General features: G+C 46.3%; 1 protein-coding gene across 2 annotated transcripts; it reads right to left on the bottom strand.

Annotated features, from left to right (window-relative positions):
- Window positions 1-327: 327 nt before the first annotated feature.
- On the bottom strand, window positions 328-16,656 carry TBC1D25 (TBC1 domain family member 25). 2 transcript variants are annotated; one of them, XM_025468758.3, is made up of 6 exons: window positions 16,405-16,656; window positions 14,708-14,817; window positions 13,646-13,851; window positions 2,553-2,680; window positions 2,222-2,410; window positions 328-1,944 (listed from the first exon to the last, which is right to left on the bottom strand). In XM_025468758.3, exons 1-6 carry the CDS (start codon window positions 16,522-16,524, stop codon window positions 583-585), a joined length of 2,115 nt encoding a protein of 704 aa, XP_025324543.1. In that variant the 5' UTR covers window positions 16,525-16,656; the 3' UTR covers window positions 328-582. The 2 variants fall into 2 exon arrangements, with proteins under 2 accessions (XP_025324543.1, XP_025324544.1); XM_025468759.3 differs by having other exon boundaries at window positions 13,646-13,800; window positions 16,405-16,652.
- Between the last annotated feature and the right edge of the window lie 1,045 nt (window positions 16,657-17,701).

Below are 17,701 nucleotides of genomic sequence, written 5' to 3'. Positions count from 1 at the left end.
ACTGTCTAGTCTGTGTAATGAGACTTGTCCTTTTGGACTCAGGAACTCCCTCTCTTATCCCTCATTTGGGGGCCTATCCTGAAAATGTACATTCACCGCTATGATCTAGACTTTTACCGGCAGACAGATGTACCACAAAACAGCCTTAGGCCTTCCTTAAGCAGCCCTCGACCTGGGCTCACTTCCTAGAACCAATTCTTAGCACCTACTCTCCTGCCACTGGGGAAGCAGGGGCCACCCTCCACCAAGTGAAGTGTTTCAGCTCCATCAGGTTAGGAGCTCCTGGGGATGCCATCTATAACAAAAACCAGAGAAAGCACAGAGAAATACACAGACCAAATGACCTTCATGTGTGCAAAGTACAGTTGTTAAAAACAAAACAACATAAATTGAGAAAGGAGGCCATGGCCTCCATGGGGCAGTGCCAAAGCAGAGCCCCATACTCTCAGACCTGGGGAGAAAGGGTCCTGCCCTCCCAACGGGTCTAGGGCTGGCAGGCAGGGAGCTGGGGTCTCATGTATAGGCTCTCATGGCAAAGAACAGAGATCTGGTGGGGCTGATGGTGGGCTGGAAGGAGCCTGATCAAGATGGGGCTGTGGCCTCAGCCCCCTCCTCTGAGTCCCACACCTCTGACTGCAGGTAATCAGCAAAGAGAGCCTTGGCCCGGCGAAGGACGCGCCCCAGGTGGTGTTTTCGCACAAGGCGGTCAAAGTGCATGGCCAGCTCATTGTAATCTAGCCCATTGCGCATGATGTGGTCGCGGTGCTCCAGCAGGATGGCAAGGCAGAGGAAGAGCATAAATGGGTTCCCCCGGCCAAATTCCTGGGGTGGGGGCAGGCCCAGTGGGGGCGGGGGTGGCAGGGACTTCCCAGGTTCTTGTGGGGAGCCCAGCTCTGGCATCAAGGGGGATCCTGCAGCCACATCACCAGCGGGAGAGGCCTCCTGGGTGGATGGTGGAGATGAGGAGGATGGGGAGTCAGGGCGGGAAGAGGAGGAGAATAGTGGGTCTGAGGAGTTCAATAAAGGCTCGGAGAGGGACTTGGAGCTGATGAGGGCAGCTGGTGGGGGCAGCTGAACCAGAGGGTCCCTCTTGGAGCCTGTGTTATCCCTGAGTTGCTGGAGGTCATTCAGACTGGCTTGTCTCAGGAGACGCCCCCCGCCACCAGGCCCCTGGCTGGTCGTGACCAAGTGGTCAACAGCATCTTCAAAAGCACTGCCTCCTCCACCAGCAGGCCTCAGCATGTGCCTCTGTCGTACGGGCCGCCCCCTGTGGCCACTGAAGCCAGCGTCTGCCACTTGGCTGGGGGGTCCGACGAGCTCTACCTCATGTTCTGGAGGATCAGGGGGCAGCGAACTCCAGGTGACCTCAAGCATGCGGAGGGCATCATCAAAGGCAAACTCACGCTTGAGTTCAAGCAGCAGCCAGCGGTAACAGAAGAATAAGTCGTCGGCACCAGCTTCCTGTAAGTACTGGTAAAAGTCAGGATCGGCATGCCGCAGCAGCAACTTGAGATGGGCAAACTTGGTGGCCATGGCGCGGCCGTCAGGATGGAAGTTTGCGGCCAGGCGTTTCATGATGCCACAGAAGCAGACGAAGGCATGGCCTTCATGGTCCATGACAGCGAGGATGGGTGAGGCAAGGTCACTCATGCCCTGACAGTAGGACACCTGTGGGTGGGTAACAGCATAGGTGGTAAGCAAGTCGTGCAGTGCCCGCAGGTGTGGGCCATCCTCAGGCCCCGCATAGTAGGGGTGGGCCCGGTCTGTACGCAGCACATCCTTGAGGACTGTGCTGCGGATGAATTCCAAGTCTTCAGGGCTTGCTCGTTGTGCCCACTCACTCTTGAGCTGTTCATACTCGCGACTCTTGCGTTTCATGTAGTCCATCCGCTCACGGCCTGTCAGCCCATCGGGGTATACGTTCAATAGGTACCGCCATACCACCTGGCCAGGGGCAAAAGAGATAAGGCTGAGGTTCTACAAATGAGCCACCACATCTCAGTGTATATCTGCTACCACCCACCCTGCTGCCTTGGGGCTTTTGTCTTCCTTCAGAAAAGTCTGCCTTCCCACCTTGGCCTCCTAGCCCCTCCTGAAGGAGAGCTTGCTGCCCTGGAACATCTCCAAGCCATCCCATGACAGTGTGGTCCACCGCATGCATCTCATGAGCTATGCATGACTGCAGGAGTGATGGATCCAATGAGTGACCAAGGAGGCTCACCTTTCGTAGAGAGGGCTCAACACCACCATGATAGATCCGCAGGCGCAACTCCTCAGGGCGGGAGAGCTGGCCCTCATGGTTCAGGTATGTGTGAAACTCAGCATCGCTCAGGGGTGGCTTGAAGGGCTTGACATCTTCTCCATATGACCAGCTCAGCACCTGTTGGACCTTAGACAAGGTGCGGCCCACCTGTGACAGAAGGAGGGAGAAACACCACCAATCAGCTGGGCAGGCTAGAGGAAGGTGCCAACCACCTAGATTGGTCAGAATCTGGGGTGCTGGGTAGGCCTGCCCTCCCCCTACAGCTGGCCACAGGGGTCCCTGAAATCACCTGAGAGAGGATAGACTGCGTGAAGGGCAAGGCAGCTGTTGTCAGCGATGACCTTTTCTCAGCCAGTAGCACGTCAGAACCAATGACATCCTTGGGGCTGATTATGTCCCAGTCTTCCAGGAGAGGGCCTAGGTACACAGAATGACGCAATACAAGAATGGGCGTTAGAGTCCCACACGTCAGGGCTGGGTTCCTCTCCTACCAAAGCCAGGCCACCCATCGGGCAATGAATGACTCCCACCCTCTCTTCCCATGTCATCTAAATCAGGAAAAACATAAAACCATGAATAATAATTCTTTGGTGGTTAACTGTCCCACAGAATGGCTCAGCAGACTCTAAGCAGTATTTTAATGGTATAAATTAATAGTTTTGGGGCACTTGCTATGTGCCAACCATTATGAAAAGGGCTCCACTTTATGCCAAGAAGTGTTCTGAGCCTTTTTACAAATATTGATTCATTTAATATTCATATCCTTCCCATGAGTTAGGTGCTGTTATTTTTTTTTAATTTTTATTTATTTATGATAGTCACACACACACACACACAGAGAGGCAGAGACATAGGCAGAGGGAGAAGCAGGCTCCAGGCACCGGGAGCCCGATGTGGGATTCGATCCCGGGTCTCCAGGATCGCGCCCTGGGCCAAAGGCAGGCGCCAAACCGCTGCGCCACCCAGGGATCCCGGTGCTTTTATTTTTTATTTATTTTTTTATTTTTTTTTAAAAACATTTTTTATTTTTTTTTCTTTTTCTTTTTTCTTTTTATTTATTTATGATAGACAGAGAGAGAGAGAGAGAGGCAGAGACACAGGCAGAGGGAGAAGCAGGCTCCATGCACTGGGAGCCCGACGTGGGATTCGATCCGGGGTCTCCAGGATCGCGCCCTGGGCCAAAGGCAGGCGCCAAACCGCTGCGCCACCCAGGGATCCCCGCTTTTATTTTTTTAAAAAGGTTTTATTTGTTTGTGAGAGAGAGAGAGAGAGAGAAAGAGAGAATATGCATGAGCAGGGGGGAGGGGAGGGGCAGAGGGAGAGGGAGAAGCAGACTCCCCACCCAGCAGGTAGCCTGATGCAGGGCTCAATCACAGGATCCTGAGATCATGACCTGAGCTGGAGGCAGCCACTTAACCGACTAAGCCACCTAAGCACTCGGCACTATTATTATTATTGTTTCAAATATTTTAAAAAGATTTTTATCTCTAAGTAACAGCTATACCCAACATGGGGCTCAATCCCAGGACCCCAAGATCAAGAGTTGCAGGCTCTACTGACTGAGCCAGCCAGGCACCCCCAGTTAGGCTATTATTAACACCATTCTTTCTATGATGAAACAGGCACAGTCTTTATAAGATAGTTGCCCAAGACCTCACAGCTAGTGAGTGAAAGAACTAAATTTGAAGCCCAGACCCAAAGCTTGAGAGCCCAAACTCTTAATCTTATATTCACACTAGTCTCCATCCCACAATTGCTATAGATTACCATGATCATTCTCATTTAGTAGATGATGACAAAAAAGGCTGGAACGATTAACAACTGGCCAAAATTCTCCAGCCAGGAAATGGTAGGGCTGAATATGAACCTTGTTCCAGAGCCTAGACAGACTTTAGAAGTATTTGTGGAACAGGAATGTCATAGATAATACACAGAGGAAATAGTGTTATACTGGCTCTACCCAGTTCTGGCCCTTGAAACACCAGTCCCTCTCCTTTCCTTGCCCTTGCATCTTTTCTTCCCACCTCAAATGTGATGTGATGGCTGAAGTAGCAGTGGCCATGTGAAGGGAAATTTGAGACGCTGGAAAGATGTCAGCCCTGGTGCCACAGAGCTGCTAATCTGACCACAGCAGTGTCCAACAGGTTTCTTTTTTTAAAGATTTGATTTATTTGACAGAGAGAAAGAGAGCGCAGAAACAGGCAGAGAGGCAGGCAGAGGGACAGGGAGAAGCAGGCTCCCCACTGAGCAGACAGCCCACTGGGTGGGCTCCATCCTAGGACTCTGTTTCATGACCTGAGCCAAAGGAAGGTGCTTAACTGACTAAGCCACCTAGGTACCCCTGTCCAATGGACTTCAAACTCTACGAAACAAGTCAACTTTGATTTAAGCCATTGTCATTTGCAGGCAAATGCTATTCCTAAGCAGCCTGTCGATGGAGTCCACTATACCTTCTCCCACAGAGCTGAAGGAGAAGCAAACCCTAGGCCATATTTGGATGTTATTGCCTCTCTCTGGATGTCTCACAGAGCACAGAAAATGCAAGGGGTCCAAAAGGAGAGCCCAGGGCACCTGGGTGGCTTAGTGGCTGAGCGTCTGTCTTCAGCTCAGGTTGTGATCCCAGGGTCCTGGGATTGAATCCTGCATCAGGCTTCCTGCAGGATCATGCTTCACCCTCTGCCTGTGTCTCTGCCTCTCTCTCTCTCTCATGAAAAAAATAAAAATAAAATCTTTAAAACAAAACAACAAGAACAAAAGGAGAGCCCAAGATCCACTCTGGACACAGCCTCCTCCTCTGCTCCTCATGGGAGTAAACAGTGTCTCTATCTGTTCATCTGCTTGAGCCCGAAACCTGAGAGACATCCTTACTGCCTCCCACTCTCTCAACTCTCAGGGCCAAACTGTCACTAAGCCCTGTGGCTTCTGCATGCAGAACATACTTCAATTCTACCTCTTCTCTCATCTCTACCTTGTCACCTGTCTGAGCCACCACATCTTTCACTTGAGACTGCCTCTTTGCTCCTCTCCACTCCCTCCCAACAGCTGCCAGAGTGGTCTTTCCAAAGTATGAAAACACTTTTTAAAAAAATGTTTTATTTATTTATCTGACAGAAAGAGAGAGCAAGCATGAGCAGGGGTGTGGAATGGGGAGAGGGAGAACCAGGCTCCCCACTGAGTAGGGGGCTTGACGCAGGGCTCGACCCCAGGACCCTGAGATCATGACCTAAGCCGAAGGCAGACACTTAACCGACTGGGCCACCCAAGCGCCCCCAAAACATGAAAACACTTAACAGATAAAATGAAGAAGGTCAAACTAATGGTCTGAAAGACCAAATAGAAGAACCCCTTCAAGGTGCAGAGCTACAGCTTGATGATTTGAGTGAAAACGAGGAGAGGACAAGTCCAGGAGATGCAAGATGCAAGTAGTTCTGCTCCTCGACTCTGAAAGCAAGAAGACAGTGGTTTGCAGCACCCACGGAGCGCTGAGAAGAAAGCCTTGAGATGCAAGGGCTCCACCCACCCAGCCAAGACAGTACATATCTATCTTGGCCAGAGAAAGACGTTTTTCGTCACTGGAGTACATCCAACCCTTGCACCTTATTGGAGAACAAGAAGTTCTTTAAGCCAATGACTCCCGAATCACAATGCAGGCTCCAAGTGGGGGAAGGCAAAAGGGAAGGTAAATGGCGACAGGCTACAAGTTTTTAATATGTGTAGTTAAACATGAAATGACAAAGGTACTGTTATTGGGAGTTTATAGTATTAAGCATTACATTAGGATTACTGAAACATAAGTGATCTACTATAAAGAAAATACAATGATAGCCTGGAATTGAAAAAGAAATCATTACAAAAAATACACACACACACACACACACACGTGTGTATATGTATGTATGTATATATGTATATATAGAAATTACTATCTAAACCAAACCCAGAAGTTAAAGGTTAGGGATCAGAGTAAAAGTAAGAATTAAAAGTGTTTCATGGGATGCCTGGGTGGCTCAGTGGTTGAGAGTCGGCCTTTGGCTCGGGTCATGATCCCAGGGTCCTGGGATTGAGTCCTGCTTCGGGCTCCCCATGGGAGCTTGCTTCTCCCTCTGCCTATGTCTCTGCCTCCCTCTGTGTGTCTCCCATGAATAAATAAATAAAAACTTAAAAAAAATAAAAAAAACAAAAGTGTTCCAAAGCTTCCATTTCAAGGCCTGGGAGGGTGGGAGAGACTGGAGGGAAAACAGTTTAACTGTCAATTGAGTAAAAAAAGCATAAATCCTGGTATGGGGTTTTTGTGAGAGACATACCTAAAATTATGTGACAAAGAATGGTTGAAAACTGAAGAAACCCAAGGTATTCTTGGCAAACACCAACAGAGGCAAGCACAGCCATGTGAATGTCAGAAAAAGCACTGCTCAAGGGCAAAAGTATTACAGGAAAAGAGAGACATTCTATATTGCTTAAGAAAAGAAAGAAGCCATTAATAGAATGGGCAAAGGATTTCTATAAGCACAATCTCATCCAGTGGCAAAGCCTGATCTGAACTATATATAGTCTTTATATAACCTACTAAGTGTGAATGTGTACATATTTCCCTGAAGAATCATCCAAATGTTTCACTATGGAGTGCTGTCCCAGGCCCTACTTGTGGTATTACATGATATATGCTATACATACTACATTTTCCTATAAAATTGTCAAACTTCCCAAACGCTAAATTAATATATAAATTCTGTGTAATGCCAATCAGAAATCTAATTGGGTTTTTCCTGGAACTGGATAAAAATTACTTTAAGGATCATATGGAAGAATTCACATTTAAGAATAGTTAAGGGCAGCGCTGGTGGTGCAGCGGTTTAGCGCTGCCTGCAGCCCGGGGTGTGATCCTGGAGACCCTGGATCGAGTCCCACATCGGGCTTCCTGCATGGAGCCTGCTTCTCCCTCTGCCTGTGTCTCTGCCTCTCTCGCTCTCTCTGAATGAATAAATAAATAAATCTTAAAAAAATAAGAATAGTTAAGAAAAAGAAGAGCCAAGAAAAAGAACAGTGGGAGGATGGCAATGCTTGCCTTATTAAAATTAACCACAAAACCAGTGTGATAAAAATATGATGTCAGCACAGAAATAGACAAACGGAGCCAATGGGTGGAATGTAATAGAGAGCCCAGAAATAAATCCAAGTACATATGGCAACTCAGTGTATAATAAAAGTGTCATTCCAAATCAGTGTAAACAAGGTGATTCTTTAATAAATGATGCTGGCATAACTTTTTCTGGAATTTTTTGAAAACAACTAGGTGTACTTATCACAATGTTCACAGAGTAGAGATTTACATGTAAAAAAATAAAATAATAAGCATATTAGAAGAAAACATAGGAGAATATCTGTATAAACTTGTGGATGGAAAGATGTTCCAAAGTAAGGGGAGATACTCAGAAGTCATAAAGGAAGAGATAGATATTATGTATAAGACTGCATGCAGGGACGCCTGGATGGCTCAGCAGTTTAGAGCCTGCCTTCGGCCCAGGGCCTGATCCTGGAGTCCCAAGATCAAGTCCCACATCAGGCTTCCTGCATGGAGCCTGCTTCTCCCTCTGCCTGTGTCTCTGCCTCTCTCTCTGTGTCTCTCATGAATAAATAAATAAAATCTTAAAAAAAGACTGCATGTAAATTTCAGTTTTCAATAGGACAAAAGAAAAAGACACTATAAGCAAAGCCATAAAACAAAAGATAAGCTGGGAAAAAATATTGGCAGTACATATGACAATATGACAAAGAGGATTTGGATCACAATAGCACAAATTGGTTGAAGATCTAGGCTTGGTAATCTTCTGTTTGTAGAGGTGACAGAAACTGACTTCTTCCCAGAAAGAGGACTGGCCATCCAAGGTGTCACAACATGCCTGGTGCTTTCATAGTCATGAACATGATCACAGGAACATCATTAATAATATTTATAATAACAGCCCTATCTATTGGATACTTATATAGTTTGAGACCATTTATGTTAAACATATACCATTTGTGGTTATATACAAATATGATATGAATATATTTATGTTTATATGTAGATAAACATGTGTATGTGTATGAGTAAGGAGCTGCAATATTACTCATCAAGCTAATCATAGTGGTTCCTGTAGGGCAAAAGGGTAGGGTAATCAAGATTTGGCACAGTGGTTCCAGGAGACTTCAGCATTATTTGAAATGTTTTCATTTTTCATAAGGAAAATGTATTTACTGGGGAATTAAAATTAATTAATTAAAAATTAATTTTTAATTTCTTTCTTTTTAAAAAGATTTTATTTATTCATTCATGAGAGGCACAGACAGAGAGGCAGAGACATAGGCAGAGGGAGAAGCCCTCCTCGCAGGGAGCCCGATGTGGGACTCAATCCGGAATCATGTCCTGAGCCAAAGGCAAATGCTTAACCACTGAGCCACCCAGGCATCCCTAAAAATTAATTCCTTTAAAAAAATGCAACTTCAATCAAATTCCCATTAGAATTTTAATGGACTGATAAGCTAATTCTATTAAATGAGAAGAACAGTAAGTGCACAAGAATATTTAAGAAACATTTTTAAAAAGGAAAACTTTAAAACATGTCATAAAGCTTTGTGATTAAAACAACATGGAACTGGTTTGGATTTAACAAAGAGATCAATATAAGACGACCAGGAGTTCAGAAACAGGTTTGTTTCCCAAATGCAGGCAGGAATCTGGTAGATGAGACAATGGTAGGAAAAGAATGGACTCATCAATAACTGGAAAGTTGATTCTCAAGGTGCCTGGGTGGCTCAGTCAGTTAAGTGTCTGCCTTTGGCTCAGGTCATGATCCCGGGGTACTGGGGTCAAGCCCCATATGGGGCTCCCTGCTCAGTGGGGAGCCTGCTTCTCCCTCTGCCTTTGCCCCTTCCCTCTGCTCGTACTCTAATAAATTAAAAAAAAATCTCAAAAAAAGAAAGTCAGGGGCATCTGGGTGGCTGAGTGTCTAAGCGTCTGTCTTTGGCTCACGTTGTGATCCCAGAGTCCTGGAATCGAGTCCTGCATCAGGCTGCCTGCAGGGAGCCTGCTTCTCCCTCTGCCTATGTCTCTGCCTCTCATGAATAAATGAATAAAATCTTTAAAAAAAATAAAGTCAATCCTCTAAAAAGAATATTTAAATGTCTTTTTGTCAAATTGATAAGTGTCTGTCTCTCTGCTTTATTTGCATTCCTCTCAGTTCTTATACAGTTGGGGTTTTCTTCATGTTATTAGCTGTACAGATTTGATTTCTTTACCAAAGGAGTGTCACTGTGTCTATTTTATAGGTGAGGAAACCAAAGCTTGGGGAATTAGTTAAGTGAGTAATCCAAGCACACGGGGCTACTCTGGCAGAAGTTCCTGTCTCCAGCTACCTGTCTTTTTCAGTTTGTCTCTGCCCATCTTTGTCACTATCTTTCTCTCTGACTCCAGTTTTTTCCTCTCTTTCCACCTCTCTCTCTTTTTCTCTAGGCTGCTAATCTTAATAAGCCCACAATTTCATAGAATCAAATGGTTAAGAGCAAAGACTCTGGACTAGTTCAGCCACCACTTGAGTTCAAATCCTGCTCTTCCACTGACTGTGTGACATGCACAAGTTCTGTTCCCCTCTCTGAACCTGTTTCCTCATCTATAATGTAGGGATGACCATCATGCCTACCCTGTAGGATTGTTTTGACAATCTAATGAATAAATATTATGTGTGTAGAATGGTCCTGAGTGTTCAACACATGTTAGCTATTTATATGTTACCTCTCATCCCAAATGGGCATGTAAATTCCCTGAGGCTGGGAACCATGACTTTCACTCTCCAACTTTTTAATTTAATTATTATTTTTAAAGATTTTAGGGCAGCCCAGGTGGCTCAGCGGTTTAGCGCTGCCTTCAGCCCAGGGTGTGGTCCTGGGGACCCAGGATCCAGTCCCATAGCAGGCTCCCTGCATGGAATGGAGCCTGCTTTTCTGTCTGCCTGTGTTCTCTGCCTTTCTCTCTCTGTGTGTGTCTCTCATGAATAAATAAAATCTTATAAATAAAAAGATTTTATTTATTTATTCACGAGACACACAGAGAGAGATGCAGAGACAAAGACAGAGGGAGAAGCAGGATCCTTGCAGGGAGCCCAATGTGGGAGTTGATCTCTGGACTGGGATCATGCCCTAAGCTGAAGGCAGATGCTCAACCACTGAGCCACCCAGGTGTCCCTTTAAAGATTTATTTATTATTTATTATTTTTTTATTTTTATTTTTTTAAAAGATTTTATTCATTCATGAGAGAGACAGAGAGAGAGAGAGGTAGAGACACAGGCAAAGGGAGAAGCAGGCTCCACACAGGGAGCCTGACATGGGACTCGATCCCGGGTCTCCAGGATCAGCCCCTGGGCTGAAGGTGGTGCTAAACCGCTGAGCCACCTGCGCTGCCCTATTTATTATTTTTAAAAAAGATTTATTTATTCATTTTAAAGAGAGAGAGAGAGAGAGAGACAGAGACAGAGTGGAGGGAGGGTCAGTGGGAGAAAAATCTTCCAGCAGACTCCCTGCTGAGCGTGGAGACGGATGTGGGGCCCGATCCCGTGACCCATGAGACCATTACCCAAGGCAAAACCAAGAGTTGGAAAATCAACTGACTGAGCCACCTAGGAGCCCCAATAGTTTATTTATTTGCTTGAAAGAGAGAGAGAGAGAGAGCAAGCAAGCACGAGTGGGGGAAGGTGCAGAGGGAGAGAGAGAGAAAAGCAGACTCCTTGCTGAACACAGAGCCCAAGGCAGGGCTCGATGCCAGGACCCCAAGATCACAAACTGAGTCAAAGTCAGACAGATGCTTAACTGACTGAGCCATCGAGGCACCAAGTTTTTATTTTAAAAAATTTCAAATCTACAATAAAGTTAAACCCATACATCCTTCATCTAGTTCCCCTAACTGTTCATTTTTTGCCACATTTGCTTCTTCTTGTTTTCTCCATATAGATACATATTGTTTATTATTCTTTTATCTTTTTTAAAAATATTTTTATTTATTTATTCATGAGAGACACACAGAGTGAAAGGCAGAGACATAGGCAGAGGGAGAATGCAGGGAGCCCGATGTAGGACTTGATCCTGGGACTCCAAGATCATGCCCTGAGCCAAAGGCAGACATCCAACCACTGAGCCACCCAGGTGTCCCTCTTTTATCTTAATTTTTAAAAGATTTTATTTATTTGAGAGAGAGCAATAGAGAGAGAGCATGTGAGCAATAGCAGCGGGGAGGGGCCAGGGAGACGGAGAATCAGACTTCCTGATGAGCAGGCTGCCCGATGATGTGGGGCAGGTAAGCCACCCAGACACCTCTACATAGTGGTTTTCTTTTAAAGATTTATTTATTTATTTTTAATTTTATTTATTTATGATAGTCACAGAGAGAGACAGAGAGAGAGAGGCAGAGACACAGGCAGAGGGAGAAGCATGCTCCATGCAGGGAGCCCGACGTGGGATTCGATCCCGGGTCTCCAGGATCGCGCCCTGGGCCAAAGGCAGGCGCTAAACCGCTGCGCCACCCAGGGATCCCCTAAAGATTTATTTATTAAAAAAAAAAAAGATTTACTTATTTCAGAGAGAGAAATGAGAGAGAATGCGCGGAGGGGAGGGGCAGAGGGAGAGAGAATGCTTGAGTAGACTCCATACCAGTGCAGAGCCAAACAGGAGGCTCAATCCCAGGACTGTGAGATCATGACCTGAACTGAAATCAAGAGTTAGCCCCTTAACCGACTGAACCACCCAGGCACCCCAATACATATATTTTTTTTTCCAATACATATTATTTTTTGCTGAATTATTTGCAGACATCATGACACTTTACCCCTTAATGCTTAACTGTGTTTTTCCTGAGAACAAGGACATTTTCCTTGAATAACCATAATGCTATTACCATACCCAGGACATTTAACATTGATACAATATTATCATCTAATATATGGTTCATAATCAAATTTTTTGGGCCCATGTCTTAATTTATCTGTGCATTCCCAGGGACCAACACATGTAAGAGTCAGGGAACGAATATGAGAAGAGAGGAAGTGGCTGAGAGATCAAAGGAACAATGAATGGGTGAACATGAGTGCAGGATGAATGAATGGATAAATACAATCATCATTATCATAATCAGCATTGTTATAATTATGTGTTATTATTATTTTTAAATATTTATTTATTTATTCATGAGATACACAGACTGATAGAGAGGCAGAGACACAGGCAGAGGGAGAAGCAGGCTCCATGCAGGGAGCCCGATGTAGGACTCGATCCTGGATTTCAGAATAATGACCTGAACCAAAGGCAGGTGCCCAACCGCTGAGCCACCCAGGCGTCCCTAATTATGTGTTATTATAACGGAAACATACAATATTACATCTCTATTGTTATGCTGCATTATATAATTATTACCTATATTACTAGATTATATGTTATAATAGGAAACATAATAGGATACTTATTGTTAGAACTAATATATATATATATATATATATATAAGATTTTATTTACTTGAGAGAGAGAGAGAGCGTGCACGCATGCACGCATACAGGAGTAGTGAGGAGGGGCAGTGGGAGATGGAAAAGCAGACTCTGCTGAACAGGAAGCCAGATGCAGGGCTTGATCTCAGAGCCCTGGGATCATGATCTGAGCCAAAGGGAGACGCTTAACTGAGCCACCCAGGCACCCCTGAAGCTAATATTTTATTTTTATTTTTTATTTTTTAAAGATTTATTTATTTATTCATGAGAGAGAGAGAGAGAGAAAGAGAGGCAAAGACATAAGCAGAGGGAGAAGCAGGCTCCTTGCAGGGAACCCGACGCGGGACTCAATCCCAGAAATCCAGGATCATGCCCTGAGCCGAAGGCAGACGTTCAATCACTCAGCCATCCAGGCGTCCCATGGAGCTAATATTTTAAAAATACTTTTATTTATTTTATTTCAGAGAGGGGGGAGGGAAAGGGGGGGAATTTCAAGCAGACTCCACAGTGAGTGCAGAACCTGACACAGGCTCCATCTCATGACCCTGAGATCATGACCTGAGCTGAAACCAAGAGTTGGATGCTCAACCAACTGGGCCACCTAGAACTAATATTTTTTGAGCACTCTCCTTGTTGCCATGCATTGTTCCAGGCATTTTACGTGAGTTTCCCTGTTTAATCCTCATGATGGCCCTAAGATATCATTATTTCTACTTTACAGGTGAGGCAACTGAGGCCCAGTGGCCAAGCCAGGATATGGACTTAGGATACCTTTTTCTCAAGCTCATTGTGAGGGAGTGTATTGGAAGGAGTGGAGTCATCCTATGGGGAAAGGGTGGGTCCCAGAGCAGTGGCCCCAGGGGGCCAGGTACTCACTGTCCTCGGTGGGCCGAATATCCACCCGAAGCTGCAGATAAGGTTTGGAGGCTGTGGCGAAGGCTGTGCTGAGGTCCCAGTCAGACAGGAGTGAGAGGTAAGTTTCCTGCCCTAGCCGATCCCGACCCAGGTAGCTGATGCCAAAGTTCTTCTTCCTGGACAGAGGAGGTGTGGCAGCTCTCAAGTGCCCCCTGTGCCCTGGAGGCCTGAGGGCCAGTTTCCACAAAAAGCCAGGGAAGGCAGAGATGAAGTCAAACAACTCCCTACTATGTATTGGGTACTGTGCCAAGGATGGTGGGAAGTCTGAGGTCAGACAATTTATCTCCACTTTGTTATACAAACACAGATAACAGATACACACCTGCTTGTATCTACAGGGTACACTGAAAACTTAAAATGTTGGTCCCTTCTAGGGAGGGTAACAGGGTAGTTAAGGGATAGAAGTGGGAAGAAAACAGCCTTCCTATTGCATAAAAAATAAAGCAATCTGTCTGTTACCTTTGACAACAAAAAAATGTTTAAGAAGAAAGATAAAAAAACAACTAAGTACTTGTTCTTCAGATACACTTGTGCAACTATGCAATGAAGTATGTTGGTAACTACTGTAACCATGGAAACATCCTAAGTACACATCACTTTTGTACTCCTTGAATTTGTTACCACGTACATGTACTTCTCCAAAATAACAACCACAACAAAATAACCATCATACCTGTCCCCAAGAGACACCACTTTTCATCTATCAGGTCGGCAAATTTTCCAGTGTTTTCTAATAAGCAATGTTTCCAAGGGAAACAGGCATTTTATATGCTGCTGGTGAGATTATAAATTGGCAAAAACCTGTCCAGGATGCATTTTGGAAACACTCTGAAAATTTTAAAAAGCATACACCCTTAGCCCAGTAATATGACTGTTAGGAATTTATCCTATGACTAGATTTCCTCAAATATTCCAGGATATGCAAACAAAAAAACCCTACCAAACAACAACAAAAAAAACGCCAAACAACCACTGTTGAGGTGGGTGGCCCCATGGTCGGTCCCCCAGTAACCCATAACTCACCCATTCAAATCAAAGGCTCGGATGAGGATGTGCTGCAATACATCGAGTGAGGTGATCTGGGGGTCGACGGCAAAAGAGCGGAACTCCGGTGGCAAGAAGCTGTCACACTTCTGGGGAGAGAAGACACAGGGTGGGCCACCAGGGGCCACGCATCACCAGGTTGAAGTGGAGGGATAGGAGGCAAGGTCAGACAAGTGGTGGGCGGGGGTCAGATGGAGGCAGGGGTTCCGGGCCTTGGTGAGGGCTTTGGTTGTTGCTTTGAATAAGGGGGAAGACTTGGAGGGTTCTGTGCAGAGGAGGGATGTGATCTGACTTAGGATTTTTAACAGGATCCTTCTGACTGCTCTTAGAAGAACAGATTGTGGGGGGCAAGGGAGAAAGCAGCAGTCCAGTGAGGAGGAGGCCACTGCAATAGTCTAAGCACCCAATCCTTCTTTGTCCCCTGCAACGATGGCTGTCAGGATCACCATGTCCAGTCTGGCCCCCATTAAATCAATACTCCATGCTGCACCAATTTAGCTCATCTATCTACAATACATACTACCCTGCTTAAATCTCATCAAAGGCAACCCCAGGGTTCCCAAAAGGTAAGCCTATAGGACTCTGGCCAGCCTGTCTTCAGTCAGCTCTTTTGAACTCCACAATCTGGTACTACCAAACTGCTTGGAAGTTATTTTGAACACATCCTGGCTTCAAGACTTTGCTTGTGTGGATCCTCCTGTCTGGAAAGTCCTTCCCACTTTCTTCCAACCAGCTAGACACAGCTCAGGCATCATCTCTTTTCTGAATTCCCAAACCTCTACATTAGAGCCTCCTGTATTACCCTGAGGTGATCCATTTACTTCTTTCCAGAATCTACTTTCTTTTCATCAACACCAGTCCCACCACCCTAGTCCTAGCCACCGTTTTCATTTCCTGCAGCTATGGCAACAGCTTTATTACTTAGAATACATGTCAAAGGCCCTTCACAATCTGCCTCCCTTATACCTCTTCGTTTTACTCCCTACCTGTTCCAGCAATATGGGAACCTAAGGGAACATGCCAAGCTCATCCCCACTTCCCAGCCGTTGCCCTTGCTGGTCTCTCTGCTTCCACTCATCCTCCTATAGGCACATGGACGATTCCTTTTAAGGGGGGTGTCTCTGCTCTTTCAGAACCTCTCTAGGGACTTCCCGCTACAACTGTGGCCAAAGTAACTCCCTAGTTCAGAAGCTTTTTAGTTACTTCCTCACGACATTCACCACTGTCCAAAGCATCTCACTTATTTAGCGGTCTTCCCGAGAAGCATTAGTAAGCTCATCCAGGGTGAGATTGTAAATTGGCACAAAAGTGCAGTCTCAACATACATGTTAATTCACTTCAGCACCTCCTTTTCAGACACCAACAGCCCCCCTCGCGCCTCGACTACTAAGGCCCCTCCTCCAGTCCTATGGTCCCTCCTCTCTACCCATTATCTCCACCTATCTCCTTAGGCCCCTATCCCTCCATTTTCAATCCCTACGTTCTCAGGCCCTGCCCAACATTTCCAGGTCCAGCCTCCCCCCTCGCCCGTCCCCATCACCATCACTCTGCCCTCAAGCCTCGCCCCTCAGGTTAACACCCCAAATCTCGGGCCCCGCCTTCCAACCTAGGAGAGTCACCGCCTTCCCCTCCCCTGGGCACCCCAGGCAGGCAGGCCGACCAGCTGTCAGCCTCACCTTGACTCGGACCCGTACCACCTCTCGCTCCTCCTCCTCAGCCGCCGCCGCCTGGGCTCCCCCACCAGGTGGGGGCGCTCCAGAGCCGGCCAAGTCCGAGGATCCAGAGGCCGACGCCATCTCGCCGCCAGCCGCCTCAGGGCGACGGTTGACCGTTGCCCCCCACCACTGTGCGCACTCCGGAGTCCCGGCGCCGGCGGCCCCACCTTGCGCCCTGGCGCAGGCGCAGAGGCCGCCGTGCGATCCTGCCCCCCCACTGCCCCTCCCACCAAGCACAGGGTGGAGATGGCCTCTACGCATGCGCTTCAGATGCTGTTGCCAAGTGTCCCGCCTCCAAAACCTGAGCATTGTGCCTCATTTTCAGCCGTGCGCAGGCGCCTTCTGAGGTCCCACCTCCCCCCGCCTACGGTTCGGTTTTTTGGGCAGTTCACTTCCGGATTCGCTCGCATGTAACAGAGACAATCTATTCTGGCGAGAGAAGTGGGCGGGGAAAAGAAGCTGCTGTGCGGTGACGTCAGTCTCCACGCCCCGCCCCACTCGCCTCGCGCATCTGCTTAGCAGGTGATGTCATGTATTTCAAACCGCCTGTAGGCCTCGCTTCAAGTCCGCTGAATGGAAAAATAATCCTTTTTCCAGAATCTTTTTAAAATAGTTTACACCATGTGAAAATTCATGGAGCTGTTCATTTGTGACTTCTGCAGTTTTTATCTGCATATTTCAATAAATAACTTACCAAAAAAGCTGTTTTTACACTCTCTGGAGGTCCTAGCTTTTTAAGTTTGCCTTCATTTTATTTAATCCTCGCAACACGTTGAAGTCAGTCCTGTTATTAAACAGTGTGTGTCCACTAATATCTGCTGAATGAACATATTTTAGACTCCTCAAATCAAAATACATGAAGGCATTCTTTTCACTTCATTGCACATCCATCTGGTTTGGACAAAATACAGACTGCCCTTACCAGTGTAATTTCTAACAAAGAAGTCCTGTAAGATGCCTGGACTTGTTATTGTTGCAGTGTTGTATGAATGCTACTCTTAACTTTTTAGAAAAGTCTGCAATTCTATTGTGGTATCTTTTTAAAAAAAGATTTTATTTATTTATTTGAGAGAGAGAGAGAGAGAGAGAAAACGAAGGGAGTGGAGGGGCAGAGGGAGAGGGAGAAGCAGACTCTCCAGTGAGCAAGGAGCCCCATGTGGGGCTTGATTCCAGGACGCAGGGATTAGGACCTGAGCTGAAGGTAGACACTTAACCCACTGAACCACCCAGGCGCCCCTATTTTGGTATCTTCTTTTTT

The sequence above is a fragment of the Canis lupus genome, chromosome X, assembly GCF_003254725.2.
Source record: "Canis lupus dingo isolate Sandy chromosome X, ASM325472v2, whole genome shotgun sequence".
In the NCBI taxonomy this organism is placed as follows: Eukaryota; Metazoa; Chordata; class Mammalia; order Carnivora; family Canidae; genus Canis; species Canis lupus.
Note: the sequence above shows the minus strand (reverse complement) of the source record. Positions and strands in the feature narration are given on the sequence as shown.